We start from the raw sequence: 22897 nt of genomic DNA, 5'->3' as shown, positions 1-22897 counted from the left end.
GTGTGCACCATCGCACCGCTCGTCAGGCCATGCCGTGGCAGCATCCCATATAAAGTGGAGGAAGATCAGCACGGATGTTAGCTCAGAGCCAGTCTTCCTCAGCAAAAAAGAGGAGGATTGGCATGGATGTTAGCTCAGGGCTAACATCCTCACAAAAAAAAAAAAAAAGGATTCTTACAGTATGCAAAAAAAAATCTTTGGCCATCTGAGCAGGTAACCTTAACTTAGTCCATCTGCCAGAAACACAATTTGGATCCAACTATTCCTTTGAGTTTTGTACCTGAGACATGGCTAAAAATTTTAAAGACCTCTGTTTGTGTCTGTCTGTATGTCTGTGTATGTAAGTCTCTCTCTATATATACATGATATTTTTCTACTTCCAGGTGATATTGCCAAAATTAAACATCTATATAAATGAAGTATTCCTAAAACTCTCAGAAACATAGAAACTAACCCAAATGTTTTTCAAGTTCAAGTGATCTGAGTAATCTTTGATGAAAGATAGTTTAAGTTTGTTGGTTTAATAAAAACAGACACGTGTTCAGAGTTATCAATAGTGAATGTAATGCAAACATACAACTTTTTGTACCCAGGTTTATTGGTCGGATAGGCTCCTGCTGTTTCTGTTATGAAATTTGTCTGCAGGGGGAATGACTTGGGATGATGGTTAACTATTTATTGTCTAAGCCAAACATTTACATTTTAAATAAATATAAATAAGATAAAAGTTTATACTAAATAATAGATATTCATTGAATATCTAAATCATTTCTGGATAGGATGGTATACTGAGACACTGATTACTAAACATATTTGTCTAGTTTTGGCTTTCTAATTTTTTTTTCAGAGGGATGAACAATATTTGAGTTATCAATAGACATGTTTTGTGGCACATTGAAAAGTTTGCTGTAAAGAGAAATATGCTTCTAGAAATTATGAAATGTGTTTATAGGTTTGCTAATCTACTACAGGATACTACACGTGATGGACAGGTCACAATTGTGTGCTTCCTAGTTTTCACTGGAAAGCAAAGATTACAAATAGTTAAAAAAAAAAAAAAGGTTGGAAGAAGAGCTGAGAATACAAAATGAACCAAAGAAAAAATGTCAGAATACTTAGAGTAATAAATTAAATTAACTCTACGCACACTGTGTGCATTGATGCTGAGAGAATGCAGGCAAAGCAGCAGGTATCCCTTTGAAAGATAAGAAGCAATGGAATTCTCATGGAGCTTTCTCCTCCTATGGAAGGATTTACTGTAACTTCTTATTTTTCAAACTATGGTCACAGACCACTGATAAATTACAACGTTTATTTAAATAGAAAATGTACATGGTATCTACATTTATAAAAATAGACAAACCGATAATATATATCTTCAATTTTATCTATAAAACACAGATAAATTTATTGTAAATTTATTTATGATATATAAATAAAAAAAATTTCATAAAATGCAATATAGAATACATGTATGGCATATACTAAAAATGGGAAATACGTATCAGTTTATTAAATTTTTATTTCAGTTATTTATATGGTTTTATATATGTAAGCATATGCTGGACCATATCATATACTATATTTCTTGCTATGGAATGATCCAACATGTTTGATCCAGCTGCTCTTATACCACAGTAAACTGAGCAACAGAACGGTGTATGTGGCCAGATGGAGAGGCCAACACAGGAACAACCACTCTTTCTGTCCTGTACCCACACAGTGATAACTCCCCAAGGCCAGGCTGTAATCACTCTCGGATGGACTCATACTTTGTTGGCGTATCTTTTTAGATTTACAGGCATGCAACAATCTTTATTTAAAAGAACTTCTCCTATTTCTTATAACTACTTGCAAGGGCTGAGAATTCTGGTGGTGGCTTCTCAGATATTTATAGATCTGCCATCGGTTTAGAAGTTGTTGTTCCATCTTTCAAATCTGTATTCTGCCTACCAACCTAGAGCAACCCTCTTCAGCAACAATGTGGGGATCTTGTTGCCTCTGCCTGTTCTGTCATTCCCGGTTTAGCAAAGTAATGTCAGAATGAACCTATGGACACAAGTGAATCTCATACTGTAATTTCCAAAGAGTACAGGGTTTATTTTAACTGTTATATAGAAGGAGTTTATACTCATTTAATGTAACGCATAGGCAATTATGCATCATCCAAGAGCAAAATCTATAATTATTCTGTAACAACTGCCTTGAATTATTCCCTTTTTTGAAAATAAACTTGGTAAGATTTTGAAATTAAGAAAATTACTATATATGAAAAGTAGACAAGGAAAGTAGGATATGTGTTTTCAGCATGAGAAGATATGGAGAATGAAGATGCATTTTTGTTAAAGGAAAATAAGAAAATAATATGATTGTTCCAAAATGAGAAGAAAAAGATAAGACAAAACCTAAATAAAAGTTGTAGAAGGTTTGTGAAAAATAAATCTTTAACAAGAGATTTTGAGGTGTGGTCAAGCTGGCTAAGATTAAAATGAATTTATTTAAAAATGAATTTTAATATCAAAAGTACACTGGTACAAAATTAGATTTTGGTTTTTCTCTCTATTAAAGGACAAAGTCTTCCCAGATTATTGGTCTGCTCTTAATAAGAAATTGTAAACAAAGTTTCTTTACCTTTAATGTAATTTGCCTAGGAAACAAAAACAGTGTTTTGTCTTTATCAAGTCTTCAATTACTTAGAAAATCTGAGTTTTTCCCAGAACTATGTAATTTTCTGTGTTTGCCTTTAAAATCTCTTTGTCACTTTGGTTAAATACATAATTACGTATTGTTTCATAAAAATCTGTGATCCTTTTTAATCAGATGATTTAAAACCTTTTTGATATTTTTTGACAAACTTCCCAAAAAGCAAATTCTAAATAAAGTCTTTTTTTTGACCTGAGAGATATTAAACTAATTAGGCTTATTTGATATGTTAAATTACATGGGAAGCATTGTCAAATAAGAAATAATATTAAGGGGCCGGCCTGGTGGTGTAGTGATTAAGTTTGTGCGTTCCGCTTCGGCGGCCCAGGGTTCACCAGTTTGGATCCTGTGCGCAGACCTCTGCACTGATCATCAAGCCATGCTGAGGCGGCGTCCCACATAGAAGAGCTACAACTCTACAACTGTGATACACAGCTATGTACTGGGGCTTTGGGGAGAAAAAAGAAAAAGAGGAAGATTGGCAACAGATAGCGCAGGGCCAATCTTCCTCCAAAAAAAAACTAACTGGCCCTTTGATATTTAAAAATAATAATAATAGGGCCGGCCAGGTGGCTTAGCGGTTAAGTGTGCACGCTCCGCTATTGGCGACCCGGGGTTCAGATCCCGGGCGCGCACCAACGCACCGCTTCTCCGGCCAACCTGAGGCCACGTCCCACATACAGCAACTAGAAGGATGTGCAACTATGACTGGGGCTTTGGGGAAGAAAAAAAGGAGAAGGATTGGCAATGAATGTTAGCTCAGAGCCGGTCTTCCTCAGCAAAAAGAGGAGGATTAGCATGGATGTTAGCTCAGGGCTGATCTTTCTCACACACACACACACACACACACACACACACACACACAATAATAATAATATTAAGCCTTCTTTATGTTATGTCTTTATATGTTATAAGAGTTCCTGGAAGTCTAATATGTCCTGGTATAAAATATTGCCTGTCATCAAAATTGAGGTTCACACTAAATATCAGGAAATCACCTTGTCTATCGGCAGCAACAACAGAATCTATAAAGGTTATCACACATGTGGATGAAGTCCATTCTGCTTCTCTTGCAAAAAAAAAAGGGAAAAAAAATATATATATATATATTCTGACCCCTCACTGCCAAACTTTTAGCATCCTGATGTCCTTGTAACACAGCAACACTCTGCTCCTGAATCAGAGAAATTAAGGTCAGTAAACAATGGCTGTAAACAAACAGCTGGGGCTACCAAGACAGTCACTTGGTTCTTCCTGGTTCCCTGGCAAACTCCATTTTTTTCATTTTTACATTCCTTCACCAGCGATAGTGCATTAAGAAAACTTATTTCTGTTCCCAGAGGCCTCAGAACTCCTCCCTTTGGGTCCCTTGAGCACCTGCTGCAGGATTTCACTCAATTGCTACTTACTATGGGTTATCATTATGTTCTTGCTATTGTATTTATGTTTTCTAGATGGGTTAAAGCCATCCCTTGCCACAAAGTTCATGTCCTCACAATAGCAAAGAAACTGTCAGAAAATGTATTTCCCACTTTGGATATACCTTCCACAATCTCCAGTGATCGAGGCACCCACTTGAGTGGGAAAATTATGCTAGCCTTAACAAAAACCTTTCAAACATCTTGAAATGCTCACTCTTCCTATCATCCCCAATTTTCAGGCAAAGTTGAGAAAACCAATGGAAAAACTGGATTCAAACAGAAGAAATATTAAATTATATGGGACTACATGAGCTGAGAAAGATACTCTAATGTTTTGTTTTTACGGATTTAAAGAAATCTTTTCTCTTAAGCTATCAACAATTTGGTAAGACATACCTTTTGGAACAAAGATGAAACATTTACTTTTTCTCCCGACCTGATCCCTCCAGAATTCAGAAACTCTCCATGAGTGTTCTTATTTTCACTTGTATAAATAATCAGGCCAAGTTTTTAATATAAGCAAATTAGTTTTATTGTGATTATTTTTGGTTAAAAAAAATTGAGGGTAATTATAGAGAGAAAACTTAAGTCTGCACCTTTGTAAATATTAGATTCTAGTTCTGTCAATTGTCTTGAGGTTTTGTTACATACCTATAGACTGAACTCCCTCGGCCTTTGGTCTGGCCGACTGTTCACAGTGCCCTCTTTGGAAAATATAAACTAACTTCACATAAGACAATCACCAGCAGATCAGTGTCTATTGGTACACAACCTTCCGCTGATCCCTTGTTGTCTTATGCGAGTCTGACCAGCGTCTGTAAGGCTCTACTATCTTATGCTCAAGCCTGTCATCAACAGGTTAAAGAAGCTTTCCCAGATTCCAATTTAAAGGATCCTGGTGGTCACGGTTTAAGGCCTGATGACTGGGTATTCTGGAAGCATCATCAGAGGAACACAGCCCTCAAGCCTCATTGGAAAGGACTTTACCAAGTGCTCCTGATGGCTGACACTACTACAGAACCAGACGGCATTCCATACTATGTGCCCCTGTTTGGGTACAGCTTCGTGTGTGATTACTATGAGGAAACATGGGCTTATGTATGTCTAGACAGCTGGCACGTGACAGGATAATGCCTTTTAGGATATCATAATATTCCATTTGAAGTTTTTGTTAAAGGAAAAAACCCAACCACAATCTCATAGTTCTAGGTGAAACTTGGCGACCCCTTTTTACACCCCATCTACTCTCCATTGACTCCCATTGAATTGATTACCATTGCCAAAGGCTTTGTTCCTAGGATTGACATTGTCCATGTTGACTTGTTGATAAAAACTTTACCTCCAACCATAGCTCCACTGGCAAATTCTACCCCTCGAGTCTTGGCTCAATAACAAAGATCCCTGGATTCCCTAGTGAGGGTTACATTAGATAATTGAATGGTACCCTTACAAAACAGGGCAGCATTTGTGCCATAGCCAACACCTCCTGCTGTACCTGGATCAACTCTTCCAGTGAAGTCGAGTTAGAACTCGGAAAAATTATAAAAATAGCACAGGATCTCTCCAGTCAAATGTCTTTTGATGACACCGTCTGGCTCCCTATCGATGTTTTCAGCTGGCTTCCTGCAGGTATAGGTACTTGGATGAGATCAAGACCTCAAATATTGTTTATGATTATTATTGGAGTTTTGCTATGTGTACTTGTTTTTAAACGTCTTATGCTACTACTCACTCAGATCTGCTCCAAGTTATACTAAGATTATTGTCCTGACTTGCGCAGTCTTTATCACCTTCAAGCTACTAATGATTCGCATTTCTTGATGTCTGTCTCTACCTCCAGAATAATGATTGCTCAGCAACTTGAGATGATTGACCAATCTTGCAACTCTGAACAAAGGACTTGATACTTTCTCCAGATCAAGTCTATGTCTAAGACTCATTTACTGACCACCTCCCTGTTACTCAGATGTGGCCAAAGCCTCTGACTGCATTACTCCTCCTGATGATTGAGCATCTCACTCCCCTGCTACGTGGGACATGAATTCTCAGGAATGAGCCTTCCTGGCAACAAGGGAAATATCTATATATATATATCAAATGATTGATCTGCAATGCTTTCTGCTGAAAGATCTTGATCAAAAGGGGAAAATGTGTGTGGGGCCAGCCCAGTGGCGCAAGTGGTTAAGTGCACGCATTCCGCTGCAGTGGCCCGGGGTTCGCCGGTTCAGATCCCAGGCACGCACCAACTCACTGCTTGTCAAGCCATGCTGTGGCGGTGTCCCATATAAAGTAGAGGAAGATGGGCACGGATGTTAGCTCAGGGCCAGTCTTCCTCAGAAAAAAGAGGAGGATTGGCATCAGATGTTAGCTCAGGACTGATCTTCCTCTCACACACAAAAAAAGGGGGGAGGGGAATGTGGACAGCGCTAACAAAATGGAATAACATATTTCACGGCTTCTAAAATGGAGCTAGGAGGCCGTTAAGGAAATGGGACTTATGCATGCACATCACGTCATCTCCCAAAGGAAATGTAACTTTCAAACTGTTCCTCACTGTTATTACCTTGACCTTCTTTCAAGAAATATGCTTACTCCCACAGGTAAGAACTTTTTGCCTTAGAGATTGCCTTAGCAGCCAATCACGTATAGCCGAGAAGTAACAGTGGTTGCTAGCACCAATCATAAATTTTGCAAAACAACCTGTGTAATTTATCTCTTTTTTTTTTGGCTGAGGAAGAGTCACCCTGAGCTAACATCTGTTGCCAGTCCTCCTCCTTTTTTTTTTTTTTTTTGAGGAAGATTAGCCCTGAGCTAACATCTGTGCCCATCTTCCTCTATTTTGTATATGGGTCACCGCCACAGCATGACTTGATGACTAATGTAGATCTGTGCCCAGGATCCAAATACACAAACCCAGGCCGCTGCAGCAGAGGATGCCAAACTTAACCACTATGCCCCCAGGCTGGCCCCTGTGTAATTTATCTCTTTTTGCCATTATAAACGTTTGTCTCCTTTGTCTTCCTTGGAACACATTTTGGGTTTCTGCCTAAATCTGTGCCTCCAGAATTGCAATTCTAATTGCCCAAATAAATATCTGCTCTTCAATTGTAGTGATATTTCCTTGGTCGACACCAGAAATGATCTCCCCGCACACTTCTGGAAAATCCACACTACCCCCACAACTCATTAGTGTCAGCAACATGGCTATGGTGGACACAGGCAGCCTGGCATCTTGTGTGACTTCTTCCTCCTGGAGAGAAGTAATTGGACCGCAATTGGGTCCTTGGCCCAAGCTGGGTCTTTGAGAATACTTTGCTGAGGAACTTGGAATTTGAACGGAGACACTCCAAAACCTGTCTACTCTCAGGCAAAGAATGAACTGTGTGGCAGCCATCTCTGCCATGTGGACTGGGAAACAGAAAGAACTGGTGGAGAGAGAGAGAGAGGGAGGGAGGTGGGGCGGGGGAGAGAGGGGTAGGGAGGTGGGGGGGAGAGAGGGAAAGGAGACAAAACAGACATGCAGAAAAGAGAGATGGAGAGAGAGAATTTCCTGAGTTCCTACAATGCTCCAGTCCCAGCCTCTAGGCTGTTCCTGAGGCCCAGTTGTATTCCTGGCTTTGTGTTCTTATAATAGGTTCTCCTTTTTGCTCAAGTTGTCTCTTGTGGGTATCTGCTACTTACAAATGAGAGTCCTAATTAACTCAATCTCCCCAGTCTCTCGAGTAGTTCAGTCCTATCTCCCTTCTATTCTGGATCCACACTGCCCTGGGCCATAGTTTACCTTAAGGATGACACTAGGTTTCATCTTAAATGCCAACTTCAATCAGGTGGTTGTGCCCCGGCATGCTTTTTGGGGCAGCGTGCCTGACTAGAGCCCGGCTGGGGTGGGGCAGGGCGCGTCCCTGAGGATAAGCCACCTTGTTCTGCAGGAGGACCAGCAGCAGAGAACCAGACTCTGGCTGGCACCATGGCCAAGTACAGGGTGAGGGTGTCCACTGGGGAGGGCTTCGGGGCTGGCACGTGGGACAAAATGTCTGTTACCATCGTGGGGACCCAGGGAGAGACCCCCCCACTGCGCCTGGACCATCTCGGCATAGAGTTCACTGCGGGTGCTGTGAGTGCATGGGGCTTGGGGTGGGGGCGGAGGAGAAAGGAGGAGGGACGGTCCTCTCAGATATTAAACCTACCTACCCCCCCAGGAGGAGGACTTCGAGGTGAAGCCCCCCCAGGACGTGGGCCAGGTGCTGCTGCTGCGCGTGCACAAGGCGCCCCCAGCGCTGCCCCTCCTGCTCGGGCCTTTGGCTGCCGACGCCTGGTTCTGCCGCTGGTTCCAGCTCACGCCGCCGAGGGGCGCCCCCCTCCGCTTCCCCTGCTACCAGTGGCTGGAGGGGGCGGGGACCCTGGTGCTGCGGGAGGGGGCAGGTGAGGGAGGGGACGGCCTGGGGCTGGGGGAAGGGCACGGAGTGAGAAGGGGGCTGATGTTGGGGGTGAAGGGCAAGGGGAGTGGAGAGGTGAGCTGGTGTAGCCGCTAGGGAAGGGGCAGAGGATGAGGGCTGGTGAGGCTGTGGGGAGGGGTAGGTAGCAGCCCCGTGTGGGAGAAACTGTACTTATAGGGGGAAGGGAACTGGTAGGGGGTGGCTCGAGTGGAGGGGAGAGTGGCTGGGGCCAGAGATCAGGGGAGTTTCTCTGCCTTCCCCACCCACTCCCCTCCTCCCACAGCGAAGGTCTCCTGGGCAGACCACCACCACAAGCTCCAGCAACAGCGCCAGGAGGAGATACAGGCCAGGCAGGAGATGTACAGGTGAGGAGGGGGTAGGGTGAGGGTGTGGGGGGGGCGGGGTGAGATCACCCACCAGGGTCAGCCTGGTGTCCCTGGTGATGATGCTGACTAAAGTCCCTGCTTTGTGCTCTCTGAACGTAAGACCTGAAACCATCACCCAGGAAGTTGTTAGAAATGCAAATTCTCAGACTTACTGAATCAGATATTGAGGGGGGGGGCATCTATCAAGATGTTGTTGGGGTTTTTTTTTTTTGACAAATGTGGGGTTTTTTCTGACTTAGTTTGCCCCTCCCAAAGCTATAGTGTAGATTAGGATGCTCAGAGAGGCCCTGTTTAACTGGGGAATCCTTGGATCCAGATCTTATGTTATATAAACACCCTGTAGGGTATTTGTACAACTGAGGGAAAGCTAAGGATTTTTTTTTTTTGTCACCATAATTTCTTTGTTTTTTTCTTTTTACCTTTTGACCCCCTTTGCCCATTTCTCCCACCCCCCATCCCCTGCCTCTGGAAACCACCAATCTGTTTTCTATATCATGAGCTTGTTTTTTGTTGTTGTTGTTTTAGATTCCACATATACAAGAGATTATACGATATTTGTCTCTCTCTGTCTGACTGATTTCACTTAGCATAATGCCCCCGAGGTCCATCCATGTTGTCACAAATGGCAAGATTTCATTCTTTTTTATGGCTGAATAATATTCCATTGTATATATATATACTACAATTTCTTTATCCATTCATCCTTTGATGGATTCTTAGGTTGCTTCCATATCTTGGCTATTGTAAACAACGCTGCAACGGACATGGCGGTGCATATACCTTTTCAAGTGAGCGTTCATTTTCTTCACATAAATACCCAGAAGAGGAATTGCCAGATCATATGGTAGTTCTATTTTTAATTTTTTGAGGAACCTCCATACTGTTCTCCATACTGGCTGCACCAATTTACATTTCCACCAACAGTGCACAAGGGTTCCCTTTTCTCCATATCCTCGCCAACACTTGTTATTTCTTGTCTTTTTGATAACAGCCATTCTAACAGGTGTGAGGTGATATCTCATTGTGGTTTTGATTTCATTTCCCTGATGATTAATGATGTTGAGCATCTTTTCATGTACCTGTTGGCTATTTGTATATCTTCTTTGGAAAAATGTCTGTTTAGATCTTCTGCCCATTTTTTAAATTGGATTGTTTGTTTTTTTGCTGTTGAGTTGTATAAGTTCTTTATATATTTTGGATATTAGCCTCTTATCAGATATATGATTTGCAAATATTTTCTCTCGTTCAGTAGTTTGCCTTTTCATTTTGTTGATGCTTTCCTTTGCCGTGCAGAAGCTTTTTAGTATGACATAGTCCCACTGTTTTATTGTTGCTTTTGTTTTTGGTGTAAGATTCAAAAAATCATCACGAAGACCTAAGTCAAGGAGCTTACCGCCTATGTTTTCTTCTTGGAGTTTTATAGTTTCAGGTCTTATGTTCAAGTCTTTAATCCATTTTGAGTTAATTTTTGTGTGTGGTGTAAGATAGTGGTCAAGTTTCATTCTTTTGCATGTGGCTGTCCAGTTTTCCTAACACTGTTTATTGAAGAGACTGTTCTTTCCCTGTTGTATATTCTTGACTCCTTTGTCATAAATTAATTGACCCTATATGCATGGGTTTATTTCTGGGATCTTTATTTTGTTCCATTGATCTATGTGTCTGTTTTTATGCCAGTAACATACTGTTTTAATTACTATAGCTTTGTAATATATTTTGAAATCAGGGAGCATGAGGCCTCCAGCTTTGTTCTTCTTTCTCAAGATCGATTTGCTATTAGGGTTTTTTTTTGTGGTTCCATACAAATTTTAGAATTATTTGTTCTGTTTGCAAAATGCCATTGGAATTTTGATGGGGATTGCACTGAATCTGTAGATTGCTTTGAGTATGAACATTTAAGCAATATAGATTCTTCCAATCTACAAGCATGAAATATCATTCCATTTATTTGTGTCTTCTTCAATTTCTTTCATTGACATCTTGTAGTTCAATATACAGGTCTTTCACCTCCTTGGTTAAATTTATTTCTAGGTATTTTATTCTTTTTAATCCAATTGTAAATGGAATTGTTTTCTTTATTTCTCTTTCTGATAGTTTGTTATTAGCATATAGAAACACAACAGATTTTTGTGTATTGGGTATTTTGTGTATTGCATATTCAACTTTACTGAATTCATTTATTAGTTCTAACAGTTTTTTGATGGAGTCTTTAGGGTTTTATATATGTAATATCATGTCATTTGCAAATAGTGATAGTTTTACTTCTGTCTTTCCAATTTGGATGCCTTTTATTTCTTTTTCTTGTCTAATTGCTCTGGCTAGGAATTCCAATACTATGTTAAATAAAAGTGGTGAGCATGGGCATCCTTGTCTTGTTCCTGATCTTAGAGGAAAGGCTTTCAGCTTTTCGCCATTGAGTATGATAGCTGTGGGCTTGTCATATTATTATGTTGAGGTATGTTCCCTCTATACCCACTAAGTTGAGAGTTTTATCATAAATGGATGTTGAATTTTTTCTCGGATGCTTTCTATGCATCTATCAAGATGATCATATGATTTTTTATCCTTCATTTTGTTAATGTGGTGTATCACCTTGATTTGTGGATATTGAACCATCCTTGCATCCCTTGAATAAATCCCACTGATCATGGTGTATGATCTTTTTAATCTATTGTTGAATTCAATTTGCTAATATTTTGCTGAGGATTTGTGCATTTATGTTCATCAGGGAAATTATTGGCCTGTAATTTTCTTTTCTTGTGGCATCCTTATCTGTTTTGGTATCAAGGTAATGCTGGCTTCATAAAATGAGTTTGGAAGAGTTCCCTCCTCTTCTATTTTTGGGAGAGTTTGAGAAGAATTGGTATTTATTCTTCTTCGAGTGTTTGGCAGAATTCACCAGTGAAGCCATCTGGTTCTGGACTTTTGTTCATTGGGAGGTTTTGATTACTAATTCAATCTCCTTGCTAGTAAACAGTCTGTTCCGACTTTCTATTTCATCATTATTGAGTCTTGGTAGGTTGTATGTTTCTAGGAATTTATCCATTTCTTCTAGGCTGTCCAATTTGTTGGTGTATAATTGTTCATGGTAATCTCTTATGATATTTTGTATTTCTGTGGTATCAGTTGTTACATCTCCTCTTTCATTTCTGATTTTATTTATTTGAGTCCTCTCTCCTTTTTTCTTGGTGAGTCTAGCAAAAGGCTTGTCAATTTTGTTTATCTTTGCAAAGAACCAGCTCTTAGTTTCATTAATCTTCTTTGTTGTCTTTTTAGCCTCTATTTCATTTATTTCTGCTCTAATCTTTGGTATTTCCTTCCTTCTAGTAACTTTGGGCTTTGTTTATTCTTCTTTCTCTAGTTCCTTGAAGTGTAAAGTTTGGTTATTTAGTTGAGACTTTTCTTGTTTCTTGAGATAGGCATTTATGACTATGAATTTCCCTCTTAGAACTGCATCCCACAAATATTACTATGTAATATTTCCATTTTTATTTGTCTCAAGGTATTTTTTATTTCTCTTTTGATTTCTTCTCTGACCCATTGCTTGTTCAATAGCATGTTGTTTAATCTTCACATATTCATAAATTTTCTAGTTTTTTTGTGTAATTAATTTCTAGTTTCATACCATTGCATTTGGAAAAGATGCTTGATATGATTTCAGTCCTGTTAATTTTATTAAAACTTGTTTTGTGGTTTAACATATGATCTATCCTGGAAAATGTTCCATGTGCACTTGAGAAGAATGTGTATTCTGTTGCTTTGGATGGAATGTTCTGTAAATATCTGTAAAGTCCATCTGGTCTAACGTGTCATCTAAGGCTGATGTTTCCTTATTGATTTTCTGTCTGGAGGATCTATCCATTGATGTAAGTGGGGTATTAAAATCCCTTACTATTATTGTATTGCTGTCTATTTCTCCCTTTAGGCCAGTTAATGTTTGCTCTATATATTTAGGTGCTCCTATGTTGGGTCCTTAAATATTTACAAATATTACATTTTCTTATTGGATTGGCCCCTTTATCATTATGCAATGCCCATCTTTGTCTTTTATTGCAGTCTTTGTTTTAAAGTCTATTTCATCTGATATAAGTATACCTACTCCAGCTTTATTTTGGTTTTCTTTTGCATGGAATATCTTTTTCCTTCCCTTCACTTTCAGTCTGTGTGTGTCCTTACATCTAAAGTGAGTCTCTTGTAGGCAGTATATAGATGGATCTTGTTTTTTCATCCATTCAGCAACTCTGTGTCTTTTGATTGAAGAATTTAGTTCATTTACATTTAAAGTAATTATTGATATATACTTACTTATTTTGTTCATTGTTTACTGGCTGTTTTCATAGTTCCTCTCTGTTCCTTTCTTCTTTTTTTTGTGGAGAGCAAGAGTGCAAGATAGCCCTGGTCAAAATATGTCCTGTGGACTGACTCTTTCACCTACCATTTGCAGATAGGATCCTCTGGTGCCAAAACTAATCATTCCTTATCAACTAGGATGAGTTTTAGAAACTGTACTACCATGAAGTGTTTCTTTTCGAGTGTAGTGAAAAACTAGATTTTTAAAAGTGCCTTTTAATTCATTGTTGTCCATGAACTTTTAAAGTACTGAATATGTAACAATGTCTCAAATTTTTACTATTTCAGCATTTAATGGGTGCCATTTAAAAAATGTAAAACAAAAAAAGATATAATTTATTATATGTAGGTCTCATGGTAACCACAAAGCAAAAACCTATAGTAAACACACAAAAGACAAACAGAAAGGAATATAAATATACTACAGAAAGTCGTCAAACTACAAAGGAAGAGAGCAAAAGCAATATTGTTTTAACAAGCCTTACAAACGACTCTGGTGCCCACTAAAGTTTGAAAACCACTGCTCTAAATGCTTCACCCTTGTTGGTGTCTTCTGTGCCCTGGGCCTTTTTCACACATCAGTTGTTGTGTCCTCCCGGAAATGTGGGCAGAACTGGAAATAAACCACCCCACACCCCAGGGAGGGCAAGGGGTGAGATGGGGGCCCTTTCTCTGCTCTGGGCTCGATGTTGTTGGAGTTCAGCAGGGAGAGCTGGGTCTGAAAGGCCACTCTGGCAGCGGATGGAGGTTGCGGAAGAGCTGAGGCTGCTGGTGAGGATTCCTGAGGTAGAAAGCTAAGAAGTGCACTCAGGTGCAGATTTTCAAAAGATCATGGTGTGGCCAACTTGGCTCCTGTCTGAAGCCTGGGCTGCAGGCTGTTGCACCAGGTCTCTGGGGACACAGCAGCTGCAGGCTCATTTGGTTCCTGGTGATTCCACATACGTTGTGAATTATATCCCCAAGAAAACCATTGCACCAAATCTTCCAGCAATAGCCCAGGTGAGGGAACAGATGTGGAGGTCTACTGTGTTCGTGGAGTGGCCTTTCTTCCTTTCTTGTCAAAACAAAGACACAGGAGTCAGGAGACCCAGGGCCAATCTAGGCCCTGCTGAAAGGAATTGTGAAATCTTAGGCAATCATTTAGGCTTTTTGATCCTATTTTCTTCTGCAAAAGAAACTAAGAATACCAGTCTGATTTGTGTTATTAGGAAGAACAAATGAAAAAATTTGTGTTAAGAATGCAGCTAGACAACTGCCAAACCCTGCACAAATGTGTACTGTTACTGTTGTTCATAATGTCTCTCAATTACCCCTGTTCCAACTGTCCAGGCCCTCAGTACTTAAAGTGAGGTCTCAGATCCACAGTACCAGCATCACCTGGGAGCTTGTTAGAAATGCAGGTTCTTGGGCCCACCAACCCCAGACCTACCAAATCAGAATCTGCATTTTACCAAGATCCCTAGGTGAATCGTTTATACACTAACGTTTGAGAAGCAGGGTTTGGCCACCACCTGGTGGCAGTGTGCTTTTATTGCAAATTGTCCTTTGAAGTTGAAAGTTCAAACCCAAAGGTAATTTGGATGAACAAGAATGAATGAGAGGAGGACTGGCTGGTGGTCCTCAGCTTTGCAGGGACGTGATTTTACCCTTTCACCTGAAGGACTTCAGACTGTATTGCTTGCTTGAAAATGAGACTTAGAAATGTCTTAGGCCAAGGCAGAGTAAACTGGTGGGATCCCCCAAGCTATGGAGGCTGAAGGGCCTCTCCATGGGATGCCTGCCAAAGGCAACTAAAGCCTTTCTGCACTCCCTGCTTCAGAACAGCCTCCTCTCTGCGAGATGCAGCTGTGTTAGTCAGGAGTTTTGTGGTTGCAAGAACAAAAACAGACTCCAACCAGCAGATAGAAAAAAGGGGAATGTGTTAACAGGACACAGAGGTTTTCACAGAAGTGAGAGCTGGAAGTATCACCCCAGATCTCACAGGCTAGAAACCAAGGTGACACTCTCTGTCTCTACAGTTCCCTGGATGCTTCTCTCTCCTGCTTCACTTTTCTCTCTCTCTGCAGAACAGCTTTCTTTGGTTCCCAGTCCACACAGTGGAAAATGGCCATAACTAACAGTCTCTACATTTACATGTTATAATCTAGATATCCAGAGAGAGATGGCCTCTCTGGCTCAGCCCCAATAGCCAATTCCCTGGGAAGGACTCTGATTGGCCCAGCTGTGGTCAGGTGCCCAACCCTGCACCAATCAGTTGTGACCAGGGGAGAAGTCTCACTGTGGGACCATGGCAGCTCCCTTGCAGCCGTGTGGGTGGAGAGGAAGGGCAGAGTACAGGAAGGCCCCTGTTTGTAGAAGGGGGCTGGCTCTGACCAGGGCCTCCAAGGGACCTGCCACTCCCTCTGCTCAGGGAGTCAAGGGGCTCCCTGAGGCCTCTTGCTGACCACCTTCCCACTCCTCCCTCCAGCTGGAAGACTTACAACCCAGGCTGGCCTCACTGCCTGGATGAGGAGACCGTGAAAGACCTGGACCTCAATATCAAATACTCCGTAGCCAAGAACGCCAACTTCTACCTGCGAGGAGGCTCTGCGTGAGGACACCCACCCTGTCCTGCCCCTGAGCCTCAGATACCCTAGGACCCCTACCTTCTGCCCTTCCCTACTCAGCTCCCCCACCATCAGGGATATAGGTCACACAGCCTACCCAGTGCATGGCCTCTGCCCACCACCAATTCCCAGAGGGCAGTGGCTGCCTCAGGGACAGCAGCTACTTCAGGACCTGGAGGGTGGTTCAAGATCCCAGGAGGGATGCAGCTAGCTGACAGGGGAGGGTCTCCCAGGGCCTCTTGCCCCCTCCCCACCCATCACATCTTCTGGCAGGTTTGCAGAGCTGAAAATCAAGGGGCTGCTGGATCGCAAGGGGTCCTGGAAGAGTCTGAGCGAGATGAAAAGGGTGTTCAGTTTCCGGAAGACCCCAGCCGTTGGTGAGGAGCTTGGGCCAGGGCTTCTGACCTCTTTCCTGAGGCATCAGCACTCCTGGCTGTCAGGAGTCTCAGAAAACCAAGACCAATTCACTGTGTGACCCTGGGCAGGACCCTGTCCCTCGCTAGACCTTACTTTCTCCACAAATACAAAGGATGCTGGGGGCATCTCTGACTGCCTAATGCCTTTTAACCCAACAGACATTTGTTGGGCTACTACACATCAGATACCAGGTTAGGGCTGTGGACACAGTCCTTGTCCCGGCAGGGCTCACAGTTGAGCAGACAAGTGGACGCTAGACTCAAAATCAAAATAACGAGTTTCACTTGTGAAACCTGCGCATCGGCTCCAGTGAGAGTGTGTAAAGGGGGACCTGCCCTAGTCTGGCGTGGGGGTCCTGGAAATCTCTCCCAAGGAGGTGACTTTTATGCTGAGACTTCAAAGTTGAGTCGTTGTTAACAGTGCCAAGAATAGGGTGTTGCGGCAGAGAGCGTTTCTGGTTCGGGGGACAGGGCATGTGAGGGCCCTGAAGATGGAAGGATCGGAGAGTTTTTGAGGAAAGAAAGAATCTGCTGTGGCCAGTGGGTATTGAGTCAGGGAAGGAAGATAAGAGATACAGCAGTCGAGGTACAGGGGACCTGGGTCATGCAGGACTGTGTAAGCCCTGGCAGGAACTTGGGCCTTTCCTAAGTGCAATAGGAAGCTTCGACTGGCTGCCAGCTGGGGAGTAAGATGGCCGTGTGTGCTCTGTGGGTGGTGCGTTGTTAGGGGACAAGAGTGGAAGCAGGAGGACCAGTTATGAGGCTCTGGCCATGGTCTGCAGAGGATGGTGGCCTCAGCAAGGCAGTGACAGCAGAGGTGGAGTGGACAGGTGGACCAAGAGCTACTCAGGATGGAGAATCAATGGGACTTGACGGGAAGAGGAGGAGGGGGATCTTGATGGGAAGAGGAAGAGAGGTCCCCAGACTGCCACAGCAACTGGGTAGATGGAGGTGCCATTTCCTGGGATGCCAGGCAATGGGAGGGGCTGGGCTGGAGGAGGAGCCCACGTCCAGTCTCAGATATGCTGCATTTGAGGCTAGTGAGTCCTTGGGTTGGGGTGTTGGGTAGACAGTGGGACAGGTGGGCTGGGAACTAAGATTTGCTGTTTGGTGAACAGGCAGTGACTGAAGCCTAGGAGCGAGAGGAGGTCACCTTGAGAAAGGTATAGATTTAGAAGAGAAGGGAGCCCAGGATGGACCCAGGAGCAAGTCCACCATGAAGCTCAGGGGGAGACCTCTGGGGGCTGGGGTGACCCAGTTCCCATCTCCCCCCACCCCCACAGAGTATGTTTTTGAGCACTGGCAGGAAGACACCTTCTTCGCCTCCCAGTTCCTGAATGGCCTCAACCCTGTCCTGATCCGCCGCTGTCACCGCCTCCCAGAGAACTTCCCTGTCACCAATGCCATGGTGGCCCCAGTGTTGGGCCCTGGGACCAGTCTGCAGGCTGAGCTGGAGGTGAGGGGTGCCGGGGTCCAGGCTCTGCACACCCCCATCTCAGTGCCTTCAGGCCCATCCCCACTGGAGGGGGACAGCACTCGCATTCATTAAGGACCTACCGTGTGCTGTCTGTGAAGAGCACCCTCCCCCATGCACACTCCTTTCCCAGCCCTGAGTCCATTCCCTGCTGCACCTCCTCCGTCCTTTAGAAAGCCAGATGGCAGCTCCAGCTCCCCTTCTCTCTCCCACAGAGGGGCTCCCTGTTCCTAGTGGATCATGGCATCCTTTCTGGCGTCCGTACCAATGTCATTAATGGGAGACCTCAGTTCTCCGCGGCTCCGATGACCCTGCTGTACCAGCGCCCAGGGCCCGGGCCCCTGCTGCCCCTCGCCATCCAGGTCAGCGGGCAGGCAGGGGGCAGGCAGGGGCGGGGAGGGGTCTGACTGAGTGGTTGGCAGACACTCATGGCCGCCTCTTTCCCCACTGGCCTCTGCTGCAGCTCAGCCAGACCCCCGGGCCAGACAGCCCCATCTTCCTGCCCAGCGATGACAAGTGGGACTGGCTGCTGGCCAAGACATGGGTGCGCAACGCCGAGTTCTCTGTCCACGAGGCCCTCACGCACCTGTTGCAGGCGCACCTGCTGCCTGAGGTCTTCACTCTGGCTACACTGCGCCAGCTGCCCCACTGCCACCCACTCTTCAAGGTCAGTGGCTCAAGCAAGGCAGCTCCGACTGTGCCCCAAGCCTGCAAGTCCCTGCAACATGGCCTACCCCTTGGGGTGCCTCTTCTAAGCAGCCTGTCCCCACATGGCCCTACCCTTCCAGGCTGGGATGCAGAGCCCCAATCCTGCTTCAGCCGCATCTCCCTGCACAACTCCCCTGAGAGGCTGCTTTCCAGCAGGCCCTGTGCTGGGGTGAGGTGACTAGGGACTGGAGCGAGGGAGGGACCGCATGTGAGACCTCTCTGAACCCAGAGAGGTTCCCTTCTTAGGGGAGATCAGACCAACACCCAACAGCCATTACAGAAGCCCAACTCCTAGGAAAGGAGACATCTGGGGCTGGCAGATGTCAAAGTATGAACATGGCTTTAAGGGACCAACAGGTTTTCTGCAGATAGCAGCAGGGGTGGGGAGCCCTGGGAGGGAGACCCATGTCTCTAAGGTGGGCTCTGGAGGTCCTCTGGGCTCTGCTAAGCCTTCAGATGGCCCAGATTCATTTCCCCCAGGGACCTGAGGCCTCTCCTCTGTGTAAGGCAGGATTTCCCCTGTGCAGGGTCGACGGCTGCTCAGTCTCTTGGTCCTGGGTGCAGGCCCCGCTCTGTCCTCTTCAATCCAGGCTGATTCTTTCAGATCAGCTGCAGCTCCCTGGGTCTGGCCCTGAGAGGTGGGCTCTGGGGGACCAGTCCACATTGCCAGGCCCTGGTTTTCATGGTGCTTTTCCTGCTCAGGGGTTAGGAAATCACAGGATGCCAGAGCTGAGGGGCTCATAGTGCTCATCCGGCTCAGCTCCCTCATTTGCCCAATGATCTGATGCCCAGAGAGAGGAAGGCACATGCCCGAGGTCACAGAACAAGAGGCTGGTGGAACTCAGCCCCCATCACTGTGCCCGGAGCCCGCATCCCTATCCTGGATTTTCCCTCTGGTCCCTGTCATCTCTTTCCATGAGTGATTTATAGGACTGGGTGCCTCAGTAGGGGGAGGTCTGGTGCCAGAGACACCCAGGCCTCACCGGGCTCTCCCTTCTCTGGCCCTTACAGCTGCTGATCCCACACACACGGTACACCCTGCACATCAACACGCTGGCCCGCGAGCTGCTCATCGCCCCCAAGCAGGTGGTGGACAGGGTGAGTGCTGCCTTAGGGAGGGCAGGGGTGGCACATTCCTTCAGTTTAAAGAATCTGGGGTCCTGGGGTGGGAGTGGCAGTCTCTCCCCCACCAGTACCACCTCCTGCTTCTGGGGCAAGGGCTTTGGTACCCAGTAGTCCCGTCTCCCAGTCCACAGGCCTTGGCATCGGAGGCTTCTCTGAGCTGATACAGAGGAACATGGAACAGCTGAACTATTCTGTCCTATGTCTGCCTGAGGATATCCGGGCCCGAGGAGTCGAAGACATCCCAGGCTACTACTACCGGGATGATGGGATGCAGATCTGGGGTGCAGTGGAGCGGTGAGGGGGCCGTCCCCAGAGAGCTGGGGGCTTGAGGGGAGGCAGGAAGGCTGGGAAGGAGAGGGAGGGCCCAAAGAGACTCTTGACAAGGAGGACTGGACATTAATGAGACTGAGCAGGGGCATGCCTCAGAGAGGGTCAGGTTGAAGGCCGGGACTGAATCCAAACCTGGTGCACCTTGCAGCTTTGTCTCTGAGATAATCAGCATCTACTACCCGAGCGATGTATCCGTCCGTGATGACAATGAACTCCAGGCCTGGGTGTGGGAGATCTTCTCCAAGGGCTTCCTAGGCCGGGAGAGCTCAGGTACAGGGACCTCAGCGCTTGAGCCACTCCCCCTCCGCCAGGCCTCTGCAGCATGGTCCTCAGGACCCTCGTAGCCCCAACCTCAGCCCGACTCTCCCTGCAGGTCTGCCCTCCTCGCTGGAGACCCGGGAAGCCCTGGTGCAGTATGTCACCATGGTGATATTCAACTGCTCAGCCAAGCACTCTGCCATCAGTGCAGGGCAGGTGAGAAGGGTCAGTGCAGGGGTGGCAGGATGGAGGGGCCTGACTCCTAGGCTTCACTCTGCTCTCTCGGCCTTCAGTTTGACTCCTGTGCCTGGGTGCCCAACTTGCCACCCAGCATGCAGCTGCCACCACCCACCTCCAAAGGCCAGGCCAGGCCAGAGGGGTTCATAGCCACCCTCCCACCGGTCAATGCCTCCTGTGATGTCATCATTACCCTCTGGCTGCTGAGCAAGGAGCCTGGAGACCGAGTGAGTGTGGGGCTGGGAGTCAGGCCTGCTCTGGAGTAAGGGAGGGGTGTTGTTTCCCCTCTCTGGCCCAGACCCCACTCTTCCATCAAGAAGCCCAGTCCCGTCACCCCACTTAACCTTCCCAGGGGGAAACATGAGCCTTGGACATCTCACAGCCCAGGGTCAAATGGCCAAATGAGATAGTGCAGCGTCACCCTTAGCTGCAAAGGCAACATGTAATCGCGCTCCAGGTGTTTGCGGGGAGGGGGTGTGGGTGAGGCTCAGACGGAGGCTGGTCCAGGTCCTCAGGGTGGAGGGCTGGGGCCAGAGCCGGCTAAGGCAGGTGACAGCTTCTCAGCAGCCCCTTCACTCAACCTTGTGGTTGGTCCCCAGCGGCCCCTGGGCACCTACCCGGACGAGCACTTCACCGAGGAAGCCCCGCGGCAGAGCATCGCTGCCTTCCAGAGCCGCCTGGCCCAGATCTCACAGGACATCCGGGCGCGGAACCAGGGCCTGGCGCTGCCCTATACCTACCTGGACCCTCCCCTCATCGAGAACAGCATCTCCATCTAAATCCCCTGGAGAGCAGGGCCTTGCATGACAACCTTTGACCATGTTGCTCTAGTCTCAGAGAAAAGGACTCCCTAGAAAAACAGGCCCCCACATGCCTCTCCTGGGACAACCAGGCCCCATGTAACTCACCCCCGCCCAACAAAACAAGAAATAAATACAGAGAACAGAATCTCATGGGACAGCACCTTTTGAAGGCTCTAAGCCTCAAAGTGCCTGCACACCCACAGCCCCCTTGAAGGGTTTTGTGACCTTGTGTTGCTTTGCGTCTTTACCTTACGTTACCAAGGGGGGAGAAGGAGAGTGTAACCCTGCCCCTGATCCCACTGACCACAGCAGATTGGACCTAATGGTCACCTGACCCAAGGGCAGCCCTCCTATAGGTTGCTCAGCAGCACAAAAAATGGCTGGTTCAAAAACTGCCCAAGAAGTTGACGCTGACCTATGGTCCCAGCTTTAAAATGAGCAGCCCACTGAGAAAGGGCCACTGGAAGCAGGGTAGAAGGAGGACGACGGACAGCTTGGGGCATGCAGGCAGTGCCCATGTATGCTTTCTTGAAAACTTGCCCCAAAGTTGGACAAAAGGCTTGCATATTATAAAGCAGCTTCCACTTCCAGAGACTTAGAAAATATTATATCACTAATCATATGTTGCTGTCTAGAGTCAGTCCTCAATGATGGAATTCCAACATCTCATACACATTCTTTAATTCTCTTTTTCTTTTTTCTTGTTCCAACTCAACGAGCATCCATTTAGGCCAAAAATGTGTCCCTGTGAATTCACCTAATGATTTCCATGTCTGTCTCATATTGCAGGTATCATAGCTTTGGTCTTTCAATTTCATTAATTTTTACAAAACAATGTGGACAAAATGGAATATATATTCGAGTAACTGCACAAACATGTCCATTGAAATAAACAGAACAGTGCTTCAGAATGTGCAATGTTGGTTGACCAGCAGGCAACATTTGAACTGTTCATTCTTTACTGAAGTTCAGTGTACCAAAAATCATTTAGAGATATATAGCTATTAAACTTCTCTGGTTTCAAGCAACAGAAAACAATTCTTGCTAACTCAAGCAATAAAAGAGTTTATGGAAAAGAAACTGAGTGCCTTGAGGGATTGAAGAAAGAGTTGAACACAGTAAGAGTGAAACACAGTCCTCAGGAAGGACTGGAAACCTGGGAAGCTCTGGGCACAGGAACCAATGGACATCCTCCTCAGGCACCGCCATTGGAATGACAAAGTTCCTACCATTTTTTGTCCTTGAATTATTTGCCTCAATATTCAAATTCCATGAGGAAGAGTCTATTTGTCTTAACTTGGAGTGGCAGGAACCATTGGTTGCTGTGGCAGAAAGAGTTTGTGCTCACCAAATATCTCAGGTACTTCCCAACATTTCCCAGTCTATCTTTCAGTTAGGTTGAGGCCATATGACCAACTCTGGCCAATAGACTGTGAGAGGAAGTGATGTATGTCACTTCCAAGAAGAGGCAGTTAAGAGCTAGTGTGCCTCCTCCATCCTTCTCTTGCCCTTGAGGCTGCCTTGGGGGCATGTTCCAGAAGACATGAGCCCTGTCCTTCCCACTATCACTAGACTGTAAGCTCACGAGGACAAGGTTCATAATTGCCCACCACGCTGTCTGGCACACTGCAAGTGCTCAAGTTAAGT

At 45.4% G+C, this 22897-nt stretch overlaps 1 protein-coding gene across 1 annotated transcript; it reads left to right on the top strand.

Annotated features, from left to right (window-relative positions):
• Positions 1 to 8091: 8091 nt before the first annotated feature.
• LOC131416622 (polyunsaturated fatty acid lipoxygenase ALOX15B) lies at positions 8092 to 21400 on the top strand. Its single transcript, XM_058559275.1, has 14 exons — positions 8092 to 8238; positions 8324 to 8546; positions 8844 to 8925; positions 15761 to 15883; positions 16173 to 16276; positions 17599 to 17771; positions 18005 to 18151; positions 18253 to 18456; positions 19509 to 19595; positions 19747 to 19916; positions 20101 to 20222; positions 20326 to 20426; positions 20504 to 20674; positions 21047 to 21400. The coding sequence occupies exons 1-14, from the start codon at positions 8092 to 8094 to the stop codon at positions 21224 to 21226; spliced, it is 2034 nt and encodes a 677-aa protein (XP_058415258.1). The 3' UTR covers positions 21227 to 21400.
• Positions 21401 to 22897: the final 1497 nt, after the last annotated feature.

Source organism: Diceros bicornis, chromosome 18 (assembly GCF_020826845.1).
Source record: "Diceros bicornis minor isolate mBicDic1 chromosome 18, mDicBic1.mat.cur, whole genome shotgun sequence".
Taxonomy (NCBI): domain Eukaryota; kingdom Metazoa; phylum Chordata; class Mammalia; order Perissodactyla; family Rhinocerotidae; genus Diceros; species Diceros bicornis.
This window is presented reverse-complemented; position numbering and strand designations above follow the sequence as displayed.